The sequence below is a fragment of the Colias eurytheme genome, chromosome 1 (genome assembly GCF_061535395.1).
Source record: "Colias eurytheme isolate Ceu_HAF_F1 chromosome 1, ilColEury1 Martin Lab GWU primary, whole genome shotgun sequence".
In the NCBI taxonomy this organism is placed as follows: Eukaryota; Metazoa; Arthropoda; class Insecta; order Lepidoptera; family Pieridae; genus Colias; species Colias eurytheme.
This window is the reverse complement of record NC_142980.1, coordinates 7,234,521-7,258,240: the sequence shown is the minus strand read 5'-3', so window position 1 is coordinate 7,258,240 and position 23,720 is coordinate 7,234,521. Positions and strand designations below refer to the sequence as shown.

The 23,720-nt window shown below is 32.8% G+C and overlaps 1 protein-coding gene across 3 annotated transcripts; it reads left to right on the top strand.

Moving 5' to 3' along the window:
* Window positions 1-1,105: 1,105 nt before the first annotated feature.
* On the top strand, window positions 1,106-22,447 carry LOC149911079 (uncharacterized). Of its 3 annotated transcripts, none has more exons than XM_090108952.1 (8): window positions 1,107-1,423; window positions 2,043-2,195; window positions 5,649-5,784; window positions 6,195-6,322; window positions 17,363-17,488; window positions 17,730-17,891; window positions 20,242-20,466; window positions 22,310-22,447. In XM_090108952.1, exons 1-8 carry the CDS (start codon window positions 1,219-1,221, stop codon window positions 22,429-22,431), a joined length of 1,257 nt encoding a protein of 418 aa, XP_089965078.1. In that variant the 5' UTR covers window positions 1,107-1,218; the 3' UTR covers window positions 22,432-22,447. The 3 variants fall into 3 exon arrangements, with proteins under 3 accessions (XP_089965147.1, XP_089965078.1, XP_089965023.1); XM_090108897.1 differs by having other exon boundaries at window positions 1,108-1,423; window positions 17,727-17,891; XM_090109021.1 differs by lacking the exon at window positions 2,043-2,195 and having other exon boundaries at window positions 1,106-1,423; window positions 17,727-17,891.
* The last annotated feature ends 1,273 nt before the right edge of the window (window positions 22,448-23,720 follow it).

Here is a 23,720-nt window from a genome sequence, read left to right as displayed (position 1 = left end):
GCTACCTTAACGTTAAGCTAGAACTGTTGCTGATTTTCAGCGAACGGGTTGAGCAACAAAATCGTCATTATAGCAACTAATTAGCAACAAATAAGCAACAAATTCTGGTGTTGTTTTTTTTTAATTTCGCTAATTTTTCATCGCCAGCTTTACGTACCTTCCTGATAACACAATAAGGTAAGTGGTACTCATTATATATCAGGTATTAAAAATTATCTGATACTATCAATCAAAATTATTTATACATAAAGATAAGACATTATTTATACATATTAAGATTAAATTTTACATTTTTATTTATTAATTTATAAACTAAATGAAATCTGCGCCTATATTAACGCCTTTATTTATAAGTGTGTAACTATGTGTGAACGTGTGTGTGTGTGTGTGTGTGCGCGCATGTGTGCGTGTGTGCGTGTGTGTGCGTGCGTGTGTGTGTGTGTGTGTGTGTGCGTGTGTGTATACGATTTCGAATTTCGTGTGTGCAAATCGAGAATTGCGGCAAAAACCGCCATCCTGTTACAAATGACTCGAAATTTTGTGTCAATATCTCCCGGTCTATAAGTCTGCCAGAATGTTATCCGCGTGATAATGGTCTGCTATTGTTATTTTACGATAGTAATAATAATCTATTTTTAAATTTCAAAATGGCAGACGTAGTCAAATGGATTTAAAGTTCGCTAAAAATTTCCACCTGTCTTACCTGAGCGCCCGCCCCGTCCACCACCATAGGGGAATCAACACACAAAAATCCAGGTCCGGTCAAATACATACTGGTAGCTTTGCGCTAGCTCTCTAACCATATCCTATCTATAAAACTTTAAATCTTAAAATTAATGCATTGAAAAGGCATTAATCATTCGGAACATACAAAAATCATAACCGCTAGCCGCTTGTTTTAAAAAAATATAGATGCGTGGGTTGATTCGCTTATAAATCCTTTGTAGCTAATGTGTTTTCCAACACAATTTATTATTTTACCTGGCAGAGACCGCAATTAGCGGTAAAAGCCAGCGTTCCGAACTGGTGACCTCGGATGCGTGCAATAAACACACAGTCAAAGAAATAGTCATCAAGTACGCATTGTCACCATCAAATGATAATAGGAGAAATTTAACACCATTGTTCCCCTTCCCGTTGTAATATTATATATTGAAGGCGGAATATATTTCTCATTTCAAATTCATAATATTCTATTGTTAAGTAAACGTGCACATTATGACGAGAATAAAATGTTTATTCGTGTTTTACGTTTTTCTACATATCTGTTATTGCATCGAGGTAAATAAAAATAACATAGCAGCGTTTAATAGAGGTCTCTTGAATTCAATCCCGAATTTAAATCAGAGTGACTTTAAAAGAGGTTTTCGCGACAGACGCATGGATTTCCGGTTCTGGACGCCTGCGCAAAAGGAAAGTAGGTGTAAGTATTTACATTTGATACACAACACGTAGGCAAACATATGTAGGTAATTAATCGACCTATTACGTTAGTTCATATTACGTTACATTACCTTTAGCAATTTAGATTTCATGCATAGTTACTGACGATGCAAGAAACTTTACTCATGTTTTCCATCCAATTAAAATCCAATGCACATTTTAAATTATGATGTTAATATGGAGTAGGTACTACTTACATTTTATATGCATTTAACTTAATTGCTCTCTTTATATGACTGACTGACCCCCGTCCCTCATTAGCATGCATGATGGAATTGAACAGAATATGGTAGCGAAAACTTATTTTACTTCATTAACAATATCTCAAATGTTTAATATCGATGTAACATTTTCTCTTGCGTGAAATTTAATGCTAACTAATGTAAATCTCTTGCGCGAAGAATATAAATGTGATCAGTGCAGACAATAAAAAAGACCTTACAAATAATTATCGATGTTTGCCGCCATTACGGCGATTAATGAAAAAAATTTAGGCCCTACACTATTCGTGATGGCCTCTACTCGCTCAACGCCGCCCGTTGTGAAGAGTCATCACATTTACTATATAGTCATACTTACGAAAACCCTTTCTTACATAGTTCTATCCCTGTTCACGGTTGTGACGTTCCCAAACGGGGGATGCTCTGGTGCTTCTGGGGACAACGGGACCTGCATGACAGCGAGAGAATGCTCCGCGAGAGGCGGCTCCGCGAATGGCTACTGTGCGAATGGTTACGGCTTATGCTGCATTTGTACGTATTATCTTCTACTAGCTGTGCTCCACGGTTTTACCCGCATTACTCCTCTCCTGTGTGTCTCAGCAAGATGATAATATACCTATAGCCGAAATAATTTTTCAAATCTGACCAGTAGTTCCCGAGATTAGAGCGTTCAAATTAACAAACTTACGTTGTTTATTTGCACATCTACTACATCATCACTGCTCGAACGGTGAAGGGAAACATCATGAGCAAAGTGGCATGTCGAATAATCGAAAGCTCGACGACATGAGACATCTACCAACCCACACTTGGCCAGCGAAGTGGATCTTATGCTGTTACTACTTGCGAAGTATTTTCATAGAATGCCTTTAATGATAATATGTCACAACTAAATATCTATGTTAATAATGTTCCAGATTTAGTTTATATTTTGATTTCGTAAATGGAATTAATGCATCCTTATCCTTACTAATGTTATACATAAATGCGAATCTTTTTGTTTATTTTTTTGTATGTCTGTTTCGCGTCGCAACAAGGTGATTACGACGAGTGACATTTTCATTCACGTGAAACACGAACGAACCCGCGGGGAAAAGCTAGTTTTCTTCTAAAATATGGATAGTTTAAACTGCCAAATATTATAAAAATTAATTATAGTGGGAGTTGTTTGAATAGTAGTAATTGTAATTTAGAAATGCCATATTTAGGTACAAATCTTGTACAAATATAGAATAACAATAATTATTATAAAAGATGTTGATTATGAAAGTGTAAAAAATCATTTTTGACGAAATTTCATGCGACTTCGCGTTATAGAACTTATAAGCTGCTCGCATGATATTGAAGAAAAAATAGGACCCAAATTAATTATAATCTATTCAAACCACGCAATTTGGCGTCACCAAACAACCAGGGACACATAAATCTTTAGTATTCATATAAAAGTGTGATAATAAACATTAAACATATCTATTTTATATTCTATATTGTTATTGAACAGTTTTACTGCTCTTTTATTTTCGTTTGCGAAACCATTACACTGGGGTAGAAGCCTTTGAAAATAATGAAAAGATAAAAAAAATCGCAGTCGGATGAAACCCATTAGAAAAGGAGGGAAATATGATAAAAATGTAAGGAAAAATAAATTACGGTCAATCCGAGTTCGGGAAGCGGGAGGGGGGAGCTTTAAAGAGAAAAAAATGGTTTCTCTCGATTTCCGACAAAACTACAAGTCCTATAGAAAAAAGTTCAATGGCAAAGTTGTAGGTAATTAAAAGTTCTACAACTTTTGTATTCACAATTTTTCACATAACCTAAAAATTTAGGTGAAAAATTCAAAAAACCAAGTTTTTGGTCTTTTATTTCTATCTACTTCAAAATTTATTTTTTTTCTACGAAATTTGGTGGAAACTTACTTTATTATGTCCCAAATACACTGTAATTTATTTGATTGAAAATATTTATTTTTTCGCCTTATTTTGAATTAATACCAAAAAAACAACCTAATTTTCAATCGAAAAGTCACCCGTCAAAATATCAGCTTTTTTCAAAAACTTGGGGTGCCTTTTATTCATTGAAATCTCTACTTTCATATGGTGTAAAAAAAATAAACACCACCATAGTAAATGTTCTCAGGAAATGCATACAAACAGTCTGAAAATTAGCTTTTACTAAATCAGGCACACTTCTTGAACTCTATATCTTCTCTTGTATCGGCTTTTCGGTAATATTTCAAAAGAAAAATAATTATCTGTTCTAAGTTTAATATTTTACAGCATATTCAAAAGCAAAATGATGTCGATAAAAACATTTCAGGTAGTTCGAGAAGTGTGCCTGATTTAGTAAAAGCTCATTTTCACACTGTTTGTATGCATTTCCTGAGAACATTTACTATGGTGGTGTTTATTTTTTTTACACCATATGAAAGTAGAGATTTCAATGAATAAAAGGCACCCCAAGTTTTTGAAAAAAGCTGATATTTTGACGGGTGACTTTTCGATTGAAAATTAGGTTGTTTTTTTGGTATTAATTCAAAATAAGGCGAAAAAATAAATATTTTCAATCAAATAAATTACAGTGTATTTAGGACATAATAAAGTAAGTTTCCACCAAATTTCGTAGAAAAAAAATAAATTTTGAAGTAGATAGAAATAAAAGACCAAAAACTTAGTTTTTTGAATTTTTCACCTAAATTTTTAGGTTATGTGAAAAAATTGTGAATACAAAAGTTGTAGAACTTTTAATTACCTACAACTTTGCCATTGAACTTTTTTCTATAGGACTTGTAGTTTTGTCGGAAATCGAGAGAAACCATTTTTTTCTCTTTAAAGCTCCCCCCTCCCGCTTCCCGAACTCGGATTGACCGTAATTTATTTTTCCTTACATTTTTATCATATTCCCCTCCTTTCCTAATGGGTTTCATCCGACTGCGATTTTTTTTTGTTTCAAAAATTATCTACTCTAGTCTAATAGTCTATAGCTACATACAGTTGCATAAAATTCATTCTCTTCTTTTGGTATTCGAAATCTAAAATAAGTCAAAAGTAAGATTAGAAAAGTAAACGGAGATTCAATTATCTTAATACTCTTCAGAAAAATTGCTCAAAGGGCAACGGTTGGTATATTTAGGCAGGTACTCGTGTCTCTTCTCGTGTATTTTCATAGTTATGTAGAATTCGAATAGTGTAATGCTAAATGACTGAATATTAAAACCCTCATATCGTGTATTCAATACTGATTTTTAATACTACATTATGCTATCTAGTTTTTTTCTAAAATAACATCTAGGTATATATTCTGACAGTTCTCCTAGCACAAGTAAAACATAACTCCCAGTAAAATAGGTCAATCACATAATATCTACAGTATCACATAATACAGTAACATTTAATTTCCCATAAAACTATCCTCATAACTTTACCATTGATATTTATTATTTACTATCGGAACGTATATGAATACCAACAACTCATATCGTACAAACCGCACATCCACAAAGCTCAGTATGACTTTTCAATATTACATCTGTATTGATTTAATAGCTTCCACAGTTCGTAGAACTAGCTGCAGTTAGCGCCTTTGCATAGCAATTATTCATGATTTTCCAGAAGTTTCATAAGCTCCAACTGCGCTGAGTTACAGTTTCCCTGAAGTGAGGGTTGTTTACACAGTTTCCTGACAAGAAGCCTTATGTTATTTCTTCAAATTATAAATTCAATATTCAATGTAAATAGAACTAGCTTTCGACAAATCTTCCATCCATTTTCTTTCCACTGTTCAAACAACTTTGACCTACATATTTAACTATCTCCCTTATTTTATCAAAATCAAAGTCTCCGTTATCATGGCATGCATTTCTTAGCGGAAATTCGTTTGGTGCTACACGAATACTAAACAAACAGACTTTCACAGTGATCAAATTATTGTTAGATTATTATGCAGATAATTCAGACTATTCGATATAATGTTCACACAATTTACCAGTCATGACATCTTGCGGGAGTACAACGTCGGAAAACGGAACATACTTCGTGAATTCCGGATACCCCTCGCCATACGACGGCACAAGTTCTTGCGAACTTACTATCAACAAGTCCCATCCGAGTGTTTGCCAAATCAGGTAACTAGCCAAAGTATGTCACGTTCTACATTATTTTATCGGTGTTATATCGGTGCCCTACTGTGTACGGGCAAGACTACATTTGTTTAATACATATGTTGAGTTTATTTTTAATATCATTTGTATTGTATATCTACTCTCTGTCAGCGTCATTACATAGTCATAATTTGCGATTTGCAAGATCAAATTGACTTCTCCAAGACAGGCTTTTATGCGTGTCTTATTATTTTCTAGGTTGGCTCTTATCCTATCCCCGTGAAGTTTTATAATACACTATTCTGGCTTTTATTATAACATTATAGAATAAAATAAATCTTATACTACGTAGATTTTAATTCTTTATACTTCGCACTCGACTGTAAAACTGCGACATTGGGAACATTCTAGCAAATTCTTTTGTTTCAATCTAGATTGGACTTCGATCGTTTTACAATCGCTGGTCCAGAGAAAATGAACCACGTGTGTAATCAGGACCAATTCATTGTGTCCGGTGGTAATCCGATCCCGGCCATATGTGGGACAAATCAAGGAAATCACAGTTGAGTATTCTTTTATATACAGTTCACACAGTTTTAATCAAGAAATGTCTGTAAACTGGAATTACAGAAGAACACAATATAATGAACATAATACCTATATGACGTGATCGAAGGTTTGTGGATATTTATTACTTTATTGTATTTAATCAATAGTTAAATATAATCGTAACAAAGCCGAAGGCAGTGTGAATGCATTTGAGGAGTTACACATTGTATCATATTTTTACGATCACTAGGAAGGTAAGTATGATAAATATTTGCTGAGCTAAAGCCTCTTTCAACGTGTGAATATTTATGGTTGCCATTATAGTTAATTTTCTTCTTCTTCCATTGAAATGTTTTATAAAACATTAAACAATAGGTACCTACTTAATTATAAATTTCATTTACTTATAATAATTATTGTTTAATAAAAATTTGTCTTGAAGCCCAAAAAACTATGAATTAAACGCTAAAAATCGACGATAGTTTATTGAAGCCAACCACGACTTACATTCACAGAATGTTCTTTAATCCGAATTCGTAAATCCGAAAAAACAGATGGAATTTTAAAACTGCGAATACGGGAATAAATTCCACAAGTTTGCTTTAGTGAAATGGATACGAATGCAAGCAATGTCAGTAAAACTAATATTTATTCTTCTTATACAGGAATTTTTCCATCGCACTCGAGTTTCATGTACTATGTATGAAATTACTATATCGTATCGTATATAAATTGTATCAAACTGCATATAAGGAAGCACTGTTCATTTATTTCAGATCTAATCAATATTGGAAGTAAATATATTTCCTTAATTACTATTAATTAGCCTATAGGCCAGTGGAAATTAACATTAAATTCGCAAAGCACGATGTAGATTTGAATTTTTGGTATGTTGTTTGGATCAGTTAGGGTGATGTAAATCCCAATTTGCAACTTCGAAAAAGTTGTGCTCGCTGCGCACCACGAGATAAACTGCGAAAATTTTGGACTTTTTTCACTTTTTGCTCTAAAAGTCATAAACTATGCGTTTCCGACAAGTATGATTCAGTACATAAATTGTCCGTATTTATGCAAAATGGAACCACTCGACAAATTTCGTTTTTTGCTTTTATTGAAGAATACTCATCCAAAAGTGGTCTAAATTCTTATACAAACAAGACCCACATGATTTTTACGTTGGAAACAAGGTATACTAAAAGCAGAAAGGAACCACCAGCAACAACGAATAATTACATATTAAGCAAAACCGAACCACAGCACCACGGGACTGCTTTGTTCAAACAAATAAACGAAATTACTATCATGTCATTTTATACAAAACAGATCCACACCTACTTGGTACCATTATACATTACACATATTTCTATTAATAACAATTATTTTTAATACACAAAATGGAACCAGGTTTCTGTGGTATGGTTATGCGTAAAATAAATACATAATTTAATTGTAATTTTTTATTGCAAAATAAAACCACAAGCATTCGGTTCTATTATGCATAAATAAATATTGTAAAATATCCTGAAAGCCATCATCGCTATATGGAACCAAATGCCTTGACTTGTTACAATGCTTCTCATCTTTAAACAACGTATTTCATTACTTAAGTGCAAAACTCCAATTTTTTAAGTAAAACGTCGAACATCTGTCAATATAGGTGACATTCAGCGAAGTAGTTCGAATACGTGACGGTGTTTTTTTCCTCCGCGAAGTAAGTTCTATTGTTTTTGTTAATTACCTTTAAAATTAAATGTGAAAATGTTTAGTAATAAATAAATAAGCAAGCAATTGGTAAGAAAAGCATTGGAGACGAACACCGAAAATAATAATGAAGATACAACGGGTAAGTAGTTTTATTTAATGCATTTAAGTACTTAAGTATTGAATCTGAGATGCAGGTACGCTTTATCCATTTTTGTTTCATTCCCGATTGTGGTGTGATTTTAAGAAGATAGTTCATTAAGTAAGTACAAGAGGAATCCTCTGTGGATTTACGTATTTTAACGACAATGTCGTTGTTCACGAAGGCGCGGCGAGTCGAATTAAGAGATCATTTTGTTACGATTCATCTGTATATGTGAAATAAAACTACTAAAGTCTAAACCCTGTTTTAAAAATAACTGTCGATGATCTAGGTACCTACCTACTATTTTGGTAAAATACGTTTAGATTCAGATTCAATACAGTACATTCAGCCACATCATTCAGCGCATAAAATTATTTGTTTGATTTTAAAACTCGCGCGGCTACTGTTTTGACCGGAACAAGGCCCTTAGGCCAGTGGAAATTAACATTAAATTCGCAAAGCACGATGTAGATTTGAATTTTTGGTATGTTGTTTGGATCAGTTAGGGTGATGTAAATCCCAATTTGCAACTTCGAAAAAGTTGTGCTCGCTGCGCACCACGTGATAAACTGCGAAAATTTTGGACTTTTTTCACTTTTTGCTCTAAAAGTCATAAACTATGCGTTTCCGACAAGTATGATTCAGTACATAAATTAAGGTTATTAAATTTGCAACAATTTAAGCCTAACCGCAGCTCTCTAAACCTTATAACGACTAAACTGTGGCCATTCGAAGATGGCTCATTTTTCCGGAAATATTGAAATTTTTAGTTTTGCTCCCGTTTGAAGCAAAATATTGGCAAAAACCGCTCGTTCTATGAGAAGTTCGTATAATAAAGTTGTAGTGCATTTAATTTTCTTTAATAAGAGCATAGAACAAAGTCTGTGAGACAAATATTTCACACACAATATCTGAAAAACAAAAAGAAGGTAGAAATAGATTTTTAAAGAATTGAAACTGAGAGCATATAAAATCATAAAAAGAATAATACTTTTTCATTTGCAGGATAGGTAATTAACAAAATTACAAAATTTGGGAAAGTAGGAAAAAAGATTATACGCAAATAATAAACTGCGAAAATTTTGAACTTTTTTCACTTTTTGCTCTAAAAGTCATAAACTATGCGTTTCCGACAAGTATCATTCAGTACATAAATTAAGGTTATTAAATTTGCAACAATTTAAGCCTAATTAAAGCTCTCTAAATCTTATAGCGACTAAACTGTGGCCATTCGAAGATGGTTCATTTTTCCCGAAATATTGAAATTTTTAGTTTTGCTCCCGTTTGAAGCAAAATATTGGCAAAAACCGCTCGTTCTATGAGAAGGTCGTATAATAAAGTTGTAGTGCATTTAATTTTCTTTCATTAGAGCATAGAACAAAGTCTGTGGGACAAATAGTTCACTCACAATATCTGAAAAACAAAAAGAAGGTAGAAATAGATTTTTAAAGAATTGAAACTGCGGGCATATAAAATCATAAAAAGGATAATAATTTTTCATTTGCAGTATAGGTAATTAACAAAATTACAAAGCTAATTAAATTTGCAACAATTTAAGCCAAACCGCAGCTCTCTAAACCTTATAACAACTAAGCTGTGGCCTTTCAAAGATAGTCAGTTTTTCCCGAAAATTTCAAATTTTTAGTTTTGCTCCCGTTTGAACCAAAATATTGGCAAAAACCGCTCGTTCTATGAGAAAATCGTATAATAAAGTTGTAGTGCATTTAATTTTCTTTCATTAGAGCATAGAACAAAGTCTGTGAGACAAATAGTTCTCTCACAATATCTGAAAAACAAAAAGAAGGTAGAAATAGATTTTTAAAGAATTGAAACTGAGGGCATATAAAATCATAAAAAGGATAATACTTTTTCATTTGCAGGATAGGTAATTAGCAAAATTAAATTTTCTACAACTTTATTTTATGACCTTCTCATAGAACGAGCGGTTTTGCCAATATTTTGGTTCAAACGGGAGCAAAACTAAAAATTTGAAAATTTCGGGAAAAACTGACTATCTTTGAAAGGCCACAGCTTAGTTGTTATAAGGTTTAGAGAGCTGCGGTTAGGCTTAAATTGTTGCAAATTTAATTATCTTTGTAATTTTGTTAATTACCTATACTGCAAATGAAAAAGTATTATCCTTTTTATGATTTTATATGCCCTCAGTTTCAATTCTTTAAAAATCTATTTCTACCTTCTTTTTGTTTTTCAGATATTGTGAGTGAACTATTTGTCTCACAGACTTTGTTCTATGCTCTTATGAAAGAAAATTAAATGCACTACAACTTTATTATACGAACTTCTCATAGAACGAGCGGTTTTTGCCAATATTTTGCTTCAAACGGGAGCAAAACTAAAAATTTCAATATTTCCGGAAAAATGAGCCATCTTCGAATGGCCACAGTTTAGTCGTTATAAGGTTTAGAGAGCTGCGGTTAGGCTTAAATTGTTGCAAATTTAATAACCTTAATTTATGTACTGAATCATACTTGTCGGAAACGCATAGTTTATGACTTTTAGAGCAAAAAGTGAAAAAAGTCCAAAATTTTCGCAGTTTATCACGTGGTGCGCAGCGAGCACAACTTTTTCGAAGTTGCAAATTGGGATTTACATCACCCTAACTGATCCAAACAACATACCAAAAATTCAAATCTACATCGTGCTTTGCGAATTTAGGGTTTTTTAGTGTCGATTTCTACTGGCCTACCTAGCCTGCGAAATTCAAAATTTTAACAAGTTTATTTAATTTTTTGCTAGGGTTGCCACTGTTGCGTATGATTTTTAGGGTTCCGTACCCAAAGGGTAAAACGAGACCCTATTACTAAGACTCCGCTGTCCGTCTGTCTATCCCTCTGTCTCATGAACCGTGACAGTTAGATAGTCGAAATTTCATATGATGTATTTCTGATGCCGCTGTAACAACAAATACTAAAAACAGAATAAAAAAAGACGTGTGGCACTCGGGGACTGCCGCGGTAAAGCTATTGCATAGCATGCCTTCAAGCCACACCTCCAAGCCCGTCGGAGTGGAGAGCGTGAGGTTTTTTCGTAACGGAATTTCTCGATTCGGTCCCCGCGCTCAAGGCCCGCGATAGAAGCTATGCAATAGCTTAATAAATATTTAAGAAGCTCCCATACAATAAGCCGTGATTTTTTGTCGTTGTTATAGATAATGGTACGGAACTCTTCGTTGCGCGAGTTCGACTCGCACTTAGCCAGTTTTTTGTACATGGCGCATGTACATACAACATACTTAGTCGTCTAGTAGGGACACGGCTTTATAAGAACTAATAATATTTTGCTGTCGCCATATACCTACGTATAAAAGCCACGCGGCTTTATTATTTTGATTTAAAGCTTTTTTCTTTTTATTAAAGAAGATAACGAAGAACCTTATACGTCGCTGCCTCTGGAGAAGCTTTCTTCACCTTCTAGCGATATTCAGTCCATATTACATCTCATTCCACAAGATGCACAGTTTTTATAACGGTCTCATTAGTGATGATGCAATAGAAGACCACATAGATGGACTAGACACGGTGGATTTCGAAATCCAATTTGATGATAACGTCGAATAAACGTCCTATATAAGTATTATTTTATATATTTTATTAATTAAAGCTTTAATTACGATATTATAAATACATAGTTTCATTTATATCATTAAATCCCTGGGATGTGGTTCCTTTTTGTATAAGAGAAAACCTATCAATTGATAAATGTTAAAAGGAACCACATGCACATTTTCTTAATTATCTAGAAAGTTTAAGAATATTCAGAGCAAATTTATATACACATACTTAAATAAGTAATTTATCAATGAATTTAAATAAAATAAATTTTAATTTTACTTCATCTAACAGAGCTGCAAAGGTTTTTGTAAATCCTTTGATATCTCAGAAGTGCGTTTTTGCTGGGTGGTTCCTTTTTGCTTAAATACGGACAATTAAGGTTAATAAATTTGCAACAATTTAAGCCTAACCGCAGCTCTCTAAACCTTATAACGACTAAACTGTGGCCATTCGAAGATGGTTCATTTTTCCGGAAATATTGAAATTTTTAGTTTTGCTCCCGTTTGAAGCAAAATATTGGCAAAAACCGCTCGTTCTATGAGAAGTTCGTATAATAAAGTTGTAGTGCATTTAATTTTCTTTCATAAGAGCATAGAACAAAGTCTGTGAGACAAATAGTTCACTCACAATATCTGAAAAACAAAAAGAAGGTAGAAATAGATTTTTAAAGAATTGAAACTGAGAGCATATAAAATCATAAAAAGAATAATACTTTTTCATTTGCAGGATAGGTAATAAACGAAATTATAAAATTTGGGAAAGTAGGAAAAAAGATTATACGCAAATAATAAACTGCGAATATTTTGGACTTTTTTCACTTTTTGCTCTAAAAGTCATAAACTATGCGTTTCCGACAAGTATCATTCAGTACATAAATTAAGGTTATTAAATTTGCAACAATTTAAGCCTAATTAAAGCTCTCTAAATCTTATAGCGACTAAACTGTGGCCATTCAAAGATGGTTCATTTTTCCCGAAATATTGAAATTTTTAGTTTTGCTCCCGTTTGAAGCAAAATATTGGCAAAAACCGCTCGTTCTATGAGAAGGTCGTATAATAAAGTTGTAGTGCATTTAATTTTCTTTCATTAGAGCATAGAGCAAAGTCTGTGAGACAAATAGTTCACTCACAATATCTGAAAAACAAAAAGAAGGTAGAAATAGATTTTTAAAGAATTGAAACTGAGGGCATATAAAATCATAAAAAGGATAATACTTTTTCATTTGCAGTATAGGTAATTAACAAAATTACAAAGCTAATTAAATTCGCAACAATTTAAGCCAAACCGCAGCTCTCTAAACCTTATAACAACTAAACTGTGGCCTTTCAAAGATAGTCAGTTTTTCCCGAAAATTTCAAATTTTTAGTTTTGCTCCCGTTTGAACCAAAATATTGGCAAAAACCGCTCGTTCTATGAGAAAGTTGTATAATAAAGTTGTAGTGCATTTAATTTTCTTTCATTAGAGCATAGAACAAAGTCTGTGAGACAAATAGTTCACTCACAATATCTGAAAAACAAAAAGAAGGTAGAAATAGATTTTTAAAGAATTGAAACTGAGGGCATATAAAATCATAAAAAGGATAATACTTTTTCATTTGCAGGATAGGTAATTAACAAAATTAAATTTTCTACAACTTTATTTTATGACCTTCTCATAGAACGAGTGGTTTTGCCAATATTTTGGTTCAAACGGGAGCAAAACTAAAAAAATGAAAATTTTGGGAAAAACTGACTATCTTTGAAAGGCCACAGCTTAGTTGTTATAAGGTTGATAGACAAACTAGCCCTAAGCTAGATTTAAACTAGTATGTAAGACAACAGCTAAGCAGCCTTTTTCTATTGTACATCAAAATATTCAAGGCTTGGCTAGCAAATTATTAGAAATAGAATTATTTTTAAATCATAATAGAATTAAAATATTTTGTGTAACAGAACATTGGCTTAAACAATGTCAGTTGTTAATAAATATTGATAATTATAAATTAAAAAGTATATACTTTAGGACAAATGCTATTCATGGAGGTTCTCTTATTTTTGTACACAATAGTTTAAAATGCAAGGAACGAACTGACATTGTTAGCCTTTCTGTAGAACGCACCATTGAACTGTCCTGTGTTGAGCTTGAGCGTTACATTATTGTTTGCGTATACAGACCTCCTTCCAGTGACTACAATTTGTTTGAGACAGTCATGGAAGAAATATTAAAGCGTTTAGGCAGGAGTAAAAAGAAGGTAATAGTATGTGGTGATTTTAATATTGATTTACTTTCACACACACAAACGGCAACACGAATAGTTAATTTGTTTCATTCATTTAATCTGTATAAACTTTTTGATGAGCCCACACGAATAACACCTACTTCTGCAACTTGTATTGATAATATATACTGTGATTGCAAATGTTTAGAAAAATATATTCTCAACACGCTAACTTCGGATCACTGTGGCCAGAAAGTAGTTTTTGAATGGGATTGCATACCAACATTTAAAAGAATTAATGTTAGGCCTATAACTAGAAAAGGCATTCATACATTTAGAAATAATATTGATAATAAACTACCTGACCTGAATAATCAATCCTTTCATAAAAATCCTTGTGAAATGTTTACAAATCTTTTTAAGTTCATTCATAGTGAATATGAAAAAATATTTAAAATTAAATCTTTAACTATTAACAAGGATTTACCATTCAGCCAATGGGCAACTCCTAGTATACACAGATGCAGGAACGTTCTTTACGAGTTATATGGTATGAAACAATATAACAAAGACTTGTCATTTTTTAGTTATGTTAGAAATTATTCAAAAACATTTAAAAAAGTTTGTTTCACTGCCAAGAGTTTGTATATCAGAGACAAAATACGCAACTCTGACAATAAAGTTAAAACGGTTTGGACAATTATTAATGGTGAATTGGGCAAAATCCGATCAAACGATAGTACCATAAAACTTGTCAACTCTGGTAGGGTCATTGACAAAAGTGCTGATGTTGCGCTTGCTTTTGAAGATTTCTTTAGTAGTGTCCCTGCTAGTTTAACTAAGAATTTAAATTCGTCTTCAGCGCTTGCAGAGTCTTTATTGAGGGATCACGTTGCTGAGTGTAACAAATTATTTGAATTGCGACACGTGACTGCTGATGAAATTGTTAAAACTTTTAAAACATTAAATTTAAAAAAAACATGTGATCTCTGGGGTATGTCTGTAAATTTAGTAAATAATATCATAGAAAACATTGCCAACTAGCGTTTATATTTAATCAGTGTTGCGACTGTGGTATATTCCCTGATTTACTAAAGTTTAGCAAAGTTATTCCTTTATTTAAAAGTGGTGACCAAGAAGACAGTAATAACTATAGGCCAATTTCCATATTACCAACTTTGAGCAAAGTCTTCGAGAAACTAATTTTAAACCAATTAAATAGTCATTTTGCATCAAATGGTTTACTGCACGCCAAACAGTATGGATTCACAAAGGGGCGCTCTACCACTGATGCCGGAGTAGCTCTTTTGTCACATATATACAAAGCATGGGAAAATTCAAAGAATGCTTTGGGGATATTCTGCGACCTTTCTAAGGCTTTCGACTGTGTAGAACATTCCACTCTATTACGGAAACTAAATTTTTATGGTATCAAAGGTTTAGCTCAGGATCTCATAGCTTCATATCTTCAGAACAGGGTACAAACCGTTGTCGTTAATGGAGAGAAATCTCGCGGTGCGCCGATTAACATAGGTGTTCCGCAGGGATCTATCTTAGGACCGTTTTTGTTCTTAGTGTATATTAATGACCTACCTTATTATTTGCAGGATATGTGTGAAATAGTACTGTTTGCAGATGACACCTCATTAATTTTTAATGTGGATAGACATGACACAAATGTTGACGAAGTAAACTCTGCTCTTTTACGCATATCCAATTGGTTTAATGCTAATAATTTACTATTAAATACAAAAAAAACAAATTGTGTAGAATTTATCCTCCCAAATGTAAAAAAGGTGAAAAGGAATATTATTTTAAACGGGGAGGTATTAAACCCTGTGGAATCGACTGTTTTTCTTGGTTTGACATTGGATGAGAAGCTTCAATGGGGGGCCCATGTCACCACCACCGCTGCTAAGCTCAGCTCAGCTGCATATGCAGTTAGAAGAATAAGGCATCTCACCGATGAAGAAACGGCTAGATTGGTTTACTTTAGCTACTTTCATAGCATAATGTCCTATGGAATTCTGCTATGGGGCAGGGCTGCAGATATAGAAACTATATTTATATTACAGAAAAGAGCCATACGCTCTGTATATAATTTGCGTGCTCGAGACTCACTAAGAGATCTCTTTAAGAATACTGGTATCCTTACTGTACCGTCGCAGTATATATTTAATAATATTTTATATGTACATAATAACGCTTACTTACACACAAAAGTAGGAGATAGACATTGTTATGACACAAGAAACAGAAATAAAATTGAAATGCCATTATTCCGGCTAGCTAAAGTTAAAAATTCATTTATGGGCCAAGGTATACGCTTTTACAACAGAATTCCTCATAATATTAAAGAGTTTAGTAGTTCTAAATTTAAATCTTATATAAAAAATGTACTTGTCAAGAGAGCCTATTACAGTATTAAGGAATATATGGAAGATAAAAACCCATGGAGGGTTGTCGCGTAAAAACCACAGGACAGTTCTTTGGCATATTATGATATTACATATTATGTAATTTGTAAAATTGTAAATCTGACATGATTAAAAAGAGCAACTATGGAGTTTCTTGCCGATTCTTCTCCGTAGATACTGCTTTCCGAATCGGTGGTAAATGTTAAAAATATGTACTTAACGACGTTTCAAAAGTGCTTCTAGAAGAAGTCTAATTGAATAAATAAATGTTTGAGTTTGAGTTTGAGTTTGAGTTTAGAGAGCTGCGGTTAGGCTTAAATTGTTGCAAATTTAATTATCTTTGTAATTTTGTTAATTACCTATCCTGCCAATGAAAAAGTATTATCCTTTTTATGATTTTATATGCCCTCAGTTTCAATTCTTTAAAAATCTATTTCTACATTCTTTTTGTTTTTCAGATATTGTGAGTGAACTATTTGTCTCATAGACTTTGTTCTATGCTCTTATGAAAGAAAATTAAATGCACTACAACTTTATTATACGAACTTCTCATAGAACGAGCGGTTTTTGCCAATATTTTGCTTCAAACGGGAGCAAAACTAAAAATTTCAATATTTCCGGAAAAATGGACCATCTTCGAATGGCCACAGTTTAGTCGTTATAAGGTTTAGAGAGCTGCGGTTAGGCTTAAATTGTTGCAAATTTAATAACCTTAATTTATGTACTGAATCATACTTGTCGGAAACGCATAGTTTATGACTTTTAGAGCAAAAAGTGAAAAAAGTCCAAAATTTTCGCAGTTTATCACGTGGTGCGCAGCGAGCACAACTTTTTCGAAGTTGCAAATTGGGATTTACATCACCCTAACTGATCCAAACAACATACCAAAAATTCAAATCTACATCGTGCTTTGCGCATTTAGGGTTTTTTAGTGTCGATTTCTACTGGCCTACTAGTTCCATAGCATAAATCAACTTCCTCTGTATATTCAATGATGTATCGACACAAAACTAATTTCAGTGTACGTCGACGCCGGTATAGGAACAACAAATCCGGTGAAGTTGACATTTGTTACAAGCGGCAACTCGTTCGAGAGAATATGGAAGGTAAAAGTGACGCAGATACCGTGCGACACTATTTACAAAGGTAAATTAATTTAAATCTTAAATCTACATTAATGCGGAATACTCTATTTGATTATTTACAAGTTATAGGTATAAGTATATTAGGGGAAGACGTTTTCGACGCAGACATGAAACAGTTTAATAATGATTTATATCAGACCAAACAAGCCATATTTATAGCGATCGCTATTATATTAGTTATTATAGTACAGTTTTTTTATTCATTGTACATTAAATATTTCATTATATTAATGTTTTAGCAGTCGAAGGCTGTCTTCAATATCACACCGGAGTGTCTGGTCAGATAAAATCTTTCAACTACGACCCCGCATCAGGTCTGCAGTTGAGTAACCAAGATTACGGCATTTGTATACGAATGGAAAGAAACTTCTGTGGCATACAATATACTGCTTGTCCAGATACAGGTAATAATGAGCAAAAATTATAGAAGACTAAAATACCATGATGCATTATTTTCACGCATAGTTTAGTTGTTTAGAATGTTTTTAACATATTGGAAGAATGAATAAGTATTAGGTATTAATATTACCCAGTAAAAGCTTTTCCTGGTTTCGTTCGGGGAAAATATAGCACGCATATATTTGTTAAACTATTTGTGACAGCAGTTCAGTGGATCTAGCAATTTTCTCCTCACAACTATATTTATAAAATTAAGTAGGTATCGATTATAATGCGAATTAAGTAAGTACCGATTAAATAAGGTATGCGATTTCTGAAATATTAAATAAATTTAAGAAATTGTTGAGGTATAATGGAGTCAGTATAGACTAAAGACTATTTCACACGTCATAGGTACTATAAATAATGTGAAATGTAATCACGACAGTAACTCATTTATTCCCGCATAAAGTTGTTAAGATGTACTAGTTGGAAACCTAAATAAGCCCCTTTGAAAGCTAGTCTGCTGAGAAGTTATAACTGAGAACAGATTAAAAGACGTAATTTAAAAGTTTTCAAATTATCCCACCTGAAGATTGTAATAAGATGCAAGAAAAGCAATAAGACCATTTAACGTTTTAAAGATGAAAGTTCACTATGTTTTATTGTGAACTAGATTTCCGCCCGCGGCTTCGCCCGCGTTTTCAAAGAAAAACTAGCATAGTTCCCGTTCCCGTGGGATTTCCGGGATAAAACCTATCCTATGTGTTATTCCAAGTTACCCTCTATATGTGTGCTAAATTTCATTGTAATCGGTTCAGTAGTTTTTACGTGAAAGAGTAACAAACATCCATACAAACTTTCGCATTTATAATATTAATATTGATAATAATAATATAATATATATATAATATTAATATACAATTATTGTAATTTGATCAAAAGTTTTGCAATAAACACACTTGTCAGTTCTGACTTCCTTCTTTCTGACTAATCTAATATACAAGTTTCTGGACCTGTACTCCAGGTGATATAAAACATGTAATTTCGTCTTACGTTTGTTATTGGAATTATAAAACTTTTTCATAATTAATTTCGTATCTTGCATTTTAATATCTACCCTTTTGTCTAGATACTAAGAATTTTTGAAGATATCAACTTAAATATATGTCCTAAACTATGACAGATAATATAATACTAGGTACTTACAGTAAAAAATATCCCCCTACCAAATTTAATGGTATAATAATTAACATTTTTTTTGTCTAAACGTATATTCTACTACATACAAATATAATGTACTTACAATAAAACTTAAATTTTAATATGAAAATGGTATTCATTAATTTCAAAAACTTAAATTCGAACACTGAAAAGCAGTTTCAATGTTTCGTTCCGGGGTGAACTATGGCATTTTACAGAATAGCATCGCTGGTATGCTAATATCTGAAACAGAGTGAAGTTATTTATTGTTATTTTTTATTTCATATAGTTTAACTGTCTATCACTGCACCTGTTACTTGAATGAAAAGAAATTATTTTATTTTCGGACACGCCACATAAATGACTAGACGGAGATTCTAACGTAACACTTTGATACTTTAGCCTGTGATAACGAGGGACAATAAAACGGAAAAAATACAATAAGAACAGCAGTTTTCTATAAATAAAAGTAATGAGGCTGAAGAAACACACACTGAATATATGAAAAATTGTATTGAGTGTAATAATATTGATACTCGTTAAATAATGTATGAAGCATGTGAAGACAAAACTACATACAGTATATTTAGATGAAATCATAGGAAAATCGGTCCATTTTTTGTGGCTAACAAATCTTTATTGTTCTTAGAACCCATTACTATCAAAAGACAAAATCAAGAAAGTCTTTGGAACTGGAAGAACAATTTCTCTTGGCAGTGAATAAGTTCCAATGTTTTGGAAACAATTAGTGATTATATGCGAATATGAGGCGAAACTAACGCAAAAGTATATGAAACGCACAAATGACACAACTGTATCCATAATTAAATAGTCAATTTTAGAGCTTTAAAATACTTTATGAAATAATGAACAAAACATTTACAAATTCGGTTAATAAACGACGCAGATAATATTTGAAAACACACAAAAAAGTCGTATAAATAAAGCTTTTGAATTCGTCTAAAAAGTGATTTAGACCTTTTCATATTTCTACACATCCGAATTTCCTTTGAGTACCTAACTACGCGACTGAAACCAAGGGCTTAATAAACATAGCAACGTCAACAACAAAAATAACGAAATAATAATATCAACAAAATATAATCGATAAATCGACACGTTCCAATGTTATCTCACAAAATATCAGTCAACTAATGTTTACGTATGTTTCAGTCAACAATCGATCCCGGTCATTCACCCTGAGTGGCAACAGCAACGGACCGGTCAATTCCATGATAGGATCCGGAGTGGGGCCCAACAATTGCGCCAACGATTGGCTGCTCATACCATGTGCAGCTAATGTGGGTAGGATCCAGCCAGCTCAGGCTTTATGCACGGACAGAATCTGCGGTGGAACGTTCTCGGCCGATTTGTCTATGCAATCCGCCTCTGTACTAAGTAAGTTATAGATTACAAAGTATCTTAACTAGCCTAGCTAGAAACCATGTTGACGAATCAAAGTGTAAGCCATGTGACTAAAATGTACCTAAAATAACATTCTTTTTAGTCACATGGCTTACACTTTAATTCGTCAAAATGGTTTCTAGCTGATCAGATAATGAAAGATAATGAAAAAAACCGTGAAGGAAACTTCTTTGACAATCATAACTATCGTGAAATTCTAGTGTAGCGAAAGTCACATGAAGTGATGTCACATCCATGTTATACGATAATATTAAAAGGTTAGGTAATTGTTTTAACACAATTCCAAAGAATAATTAACATGAACTGTTCGATCTAATTACACGATGCCACTAAATGTTTCTTAATTACGTATGCCACACCCTTGAGTATTAGTGTATTAAACAAATTAAGGGCGGGGTAATTTCCATATTGGCGTCTCACGGGATTGTTTCACTGACACTAGTTATGTTTAAACTTTTCTAACTGTGAAAATTTGCGGCAAAGTTTAATTGGCCGTATGGCGAATGCATGCAATTTATTCTTATTACCTATTATTATACAGGCTTTTTGTTAACCGACTTTTGGAAAAGAATCACTTTGTACGTGAAAATATTAATGCATGTTATGTCTGCTTATGATATGGGAAGGTTTAATTTAGATTAAACCTTCCCATATCATACGTTAAAAGGTAGAAGTCCGGTCACAGCGACAAATATCCATTACTGAGTAGAAAGAAGGCAAAATCGATGATACTGTCTCACCAGTGTGTAATGATAATTAGACTATTGTCTATTACTTCATCTTTATACCAAAAATTGTATTTAAACTACTTAAATTCGTCTTTTATTCTTCTTTATTCTTTTCTTTTCTCTTTTTATTCGTTTTTTCATCTTCTTTTCTTTTTCTTTTTTAAGCACCTTCACCTCTCTTGCTTTTTATTCAAACTGATGCCAAGAAGTGCACAAGTTGTAGTAGATTCTGATTCTACTTCACTTGAGCGAAACAGTGTGAATCTGCTTCTGATGTTGGTACCCTTGCTCGAGAAGTAGTGCTCGCTTATCACTTACGTCTTACCTTAGAATGGAATGCTTTCTTCTACTTCATATTGTGAAATACGTTTTAAATTTACAATGACACCGTTCAGGCTCGTGACTTCGAGCTGAACGGTGCAGTGTAATAAAATAATGCTTTACTTGAAACTAATTGCGTCCAATATCAGTTCAATTTTAATAAGTTTTGGGCTACATTACGTATACCAAAAATCTTATAAAATCAAATTGATGATTGTAGTCTTCTGTTAACCTTAGATGTTTTTTTTTATTATTACTTCATATTTTTTTTATTATTTCATACGTCACTTATACCTTCGAAGCCTTTTCAAACATATTAAAATAACTTACTTTCTCGGAGGTATCGAATCAATTGCAACGAAACGTCTAGAACTCGGAAACAATATTTTCTATAGAATAGGTCTGCACTCCGGCCGATGCCTATTGTATTCGTTATCGCAAACTATCCAACTTGATGTTCGGTCACCAAGGTTCAATTTAGATTGCAATAGCTCGAATGATAATTTTTACAAAGACATAGTACACGTCTTATTTGTACGATACTTAAATTACGACTCAAGTTAAAGCTTCAATCGGTCACCACTTACCTATAACTAAAGAACTTCTCTAAAGAACAGAATCTTAAGTTGCTGGATTTGAACCCAGTAAGATAAGGATTATATTCTATTTGTAAAATCTGACGGAAAATATTATGTTTGACCAGGCTGAGCAGCTAGTTTGAGATAAATCTATTACTATTCATTATACATAAAGTCTTTTCATTGCAGGCACAGTCAAACCATTCCGTCTTTGGTTTCACACAGACAACGTCGAAGCGCCTGTGGATGTAGATAACAGAGGATTTTGCCTCAATTATGTGCAGCAACCTTGCACTAACAATGTGATTTAAATAAAGGAACTTTATGAAATCTTAATGTGATTTTAATATTGACCACAATCCTTCTTAGCTTTCAAACTCATTCAAAAACTTATCTAGTTAATAATTGTAGAATCAAAATTCGTCGTCAGAATTATTCTTAAAAACATATATTAACATCAATCTTAATTCGTCTACTTTTTACCAACGCAAAGCACCCATATCCTTAACACTTTTCCACTATATTTTTTGAACAAACACACAAGATACTTTGGCAAAGAGCCAAGTTAAAACACAGGCTACCTTTCATCCTAGTTTCAAGAGGACATAGTTGCATTTTATCGATGCTAACATTATTGAAACTTTTATGTGGCTTTTCAAAACTAGTTTCATACTGCAACACTATGTTATTATGTGAAACATTAAGTTAAATTATAGTTTTATTCACATATATTATATTATGTATGAACCTCTAACTAAACTATTAGTATTTCTATCGTTTGTTGTAAAATACAAAATTCTCGCTAGCGTAGCCAATTTCGTAACCCAAACATTTGAATTCGAGTATAATATAAACTATTACATGGATCTAATGAATATTGCAAAAGTTAATGCTTACTCAACGACTACAACATAAACCACAAGTTTATGTAAATTTGTTTCACATTATATCGCTTTGATCGCCAGTGGACTAGAAGATACATACAACAGAAGCTTGATTCCAGAAATTATGAGTAGCACTCACGCGGTCGTTGCTAACGACGTCCAAAATAAAAGGAGTAAAACTGGAAGATTCAATATATAATAAATAATATAATAATAATAATATCCATATTCGCATATGAAACAAAAAAAGGCTTTATGTATTGTCGTTTAAATGTCAATTTGGCGCGAGCTTTTATCCCTACATACTTAGTTAAAAAGTGCACTAGGGTTTAAAATTAACGTAACATAGTGATAGAAGATTACATTATTCGCATTATTGAATAAGTACTGTGAAAGATTTCACATTACATATATAATATTATAACACTACGAAGTATCAACAAATTAAATAAGTACTTAATTGGAACATAACTTCACACTAACCACTAAAGGTGCACGTAGGTCTAGATAAGCTCCAAGAAAAAGTTGGCCCTTGTCCCATAACAGTTTACTTGATCCTTTGTTCGAGCGTAGTAAAGATATTATCACTTGCCCAAACTCAACGTCGACTTGGGGAGGAACGCTACAAATCTTCTCTCAAAGAATAAGTACGCAATCTAATCTGTCATTCATAAAACATATTGAGTCTTAGCATTGAACTTTTCAAATTTATACAA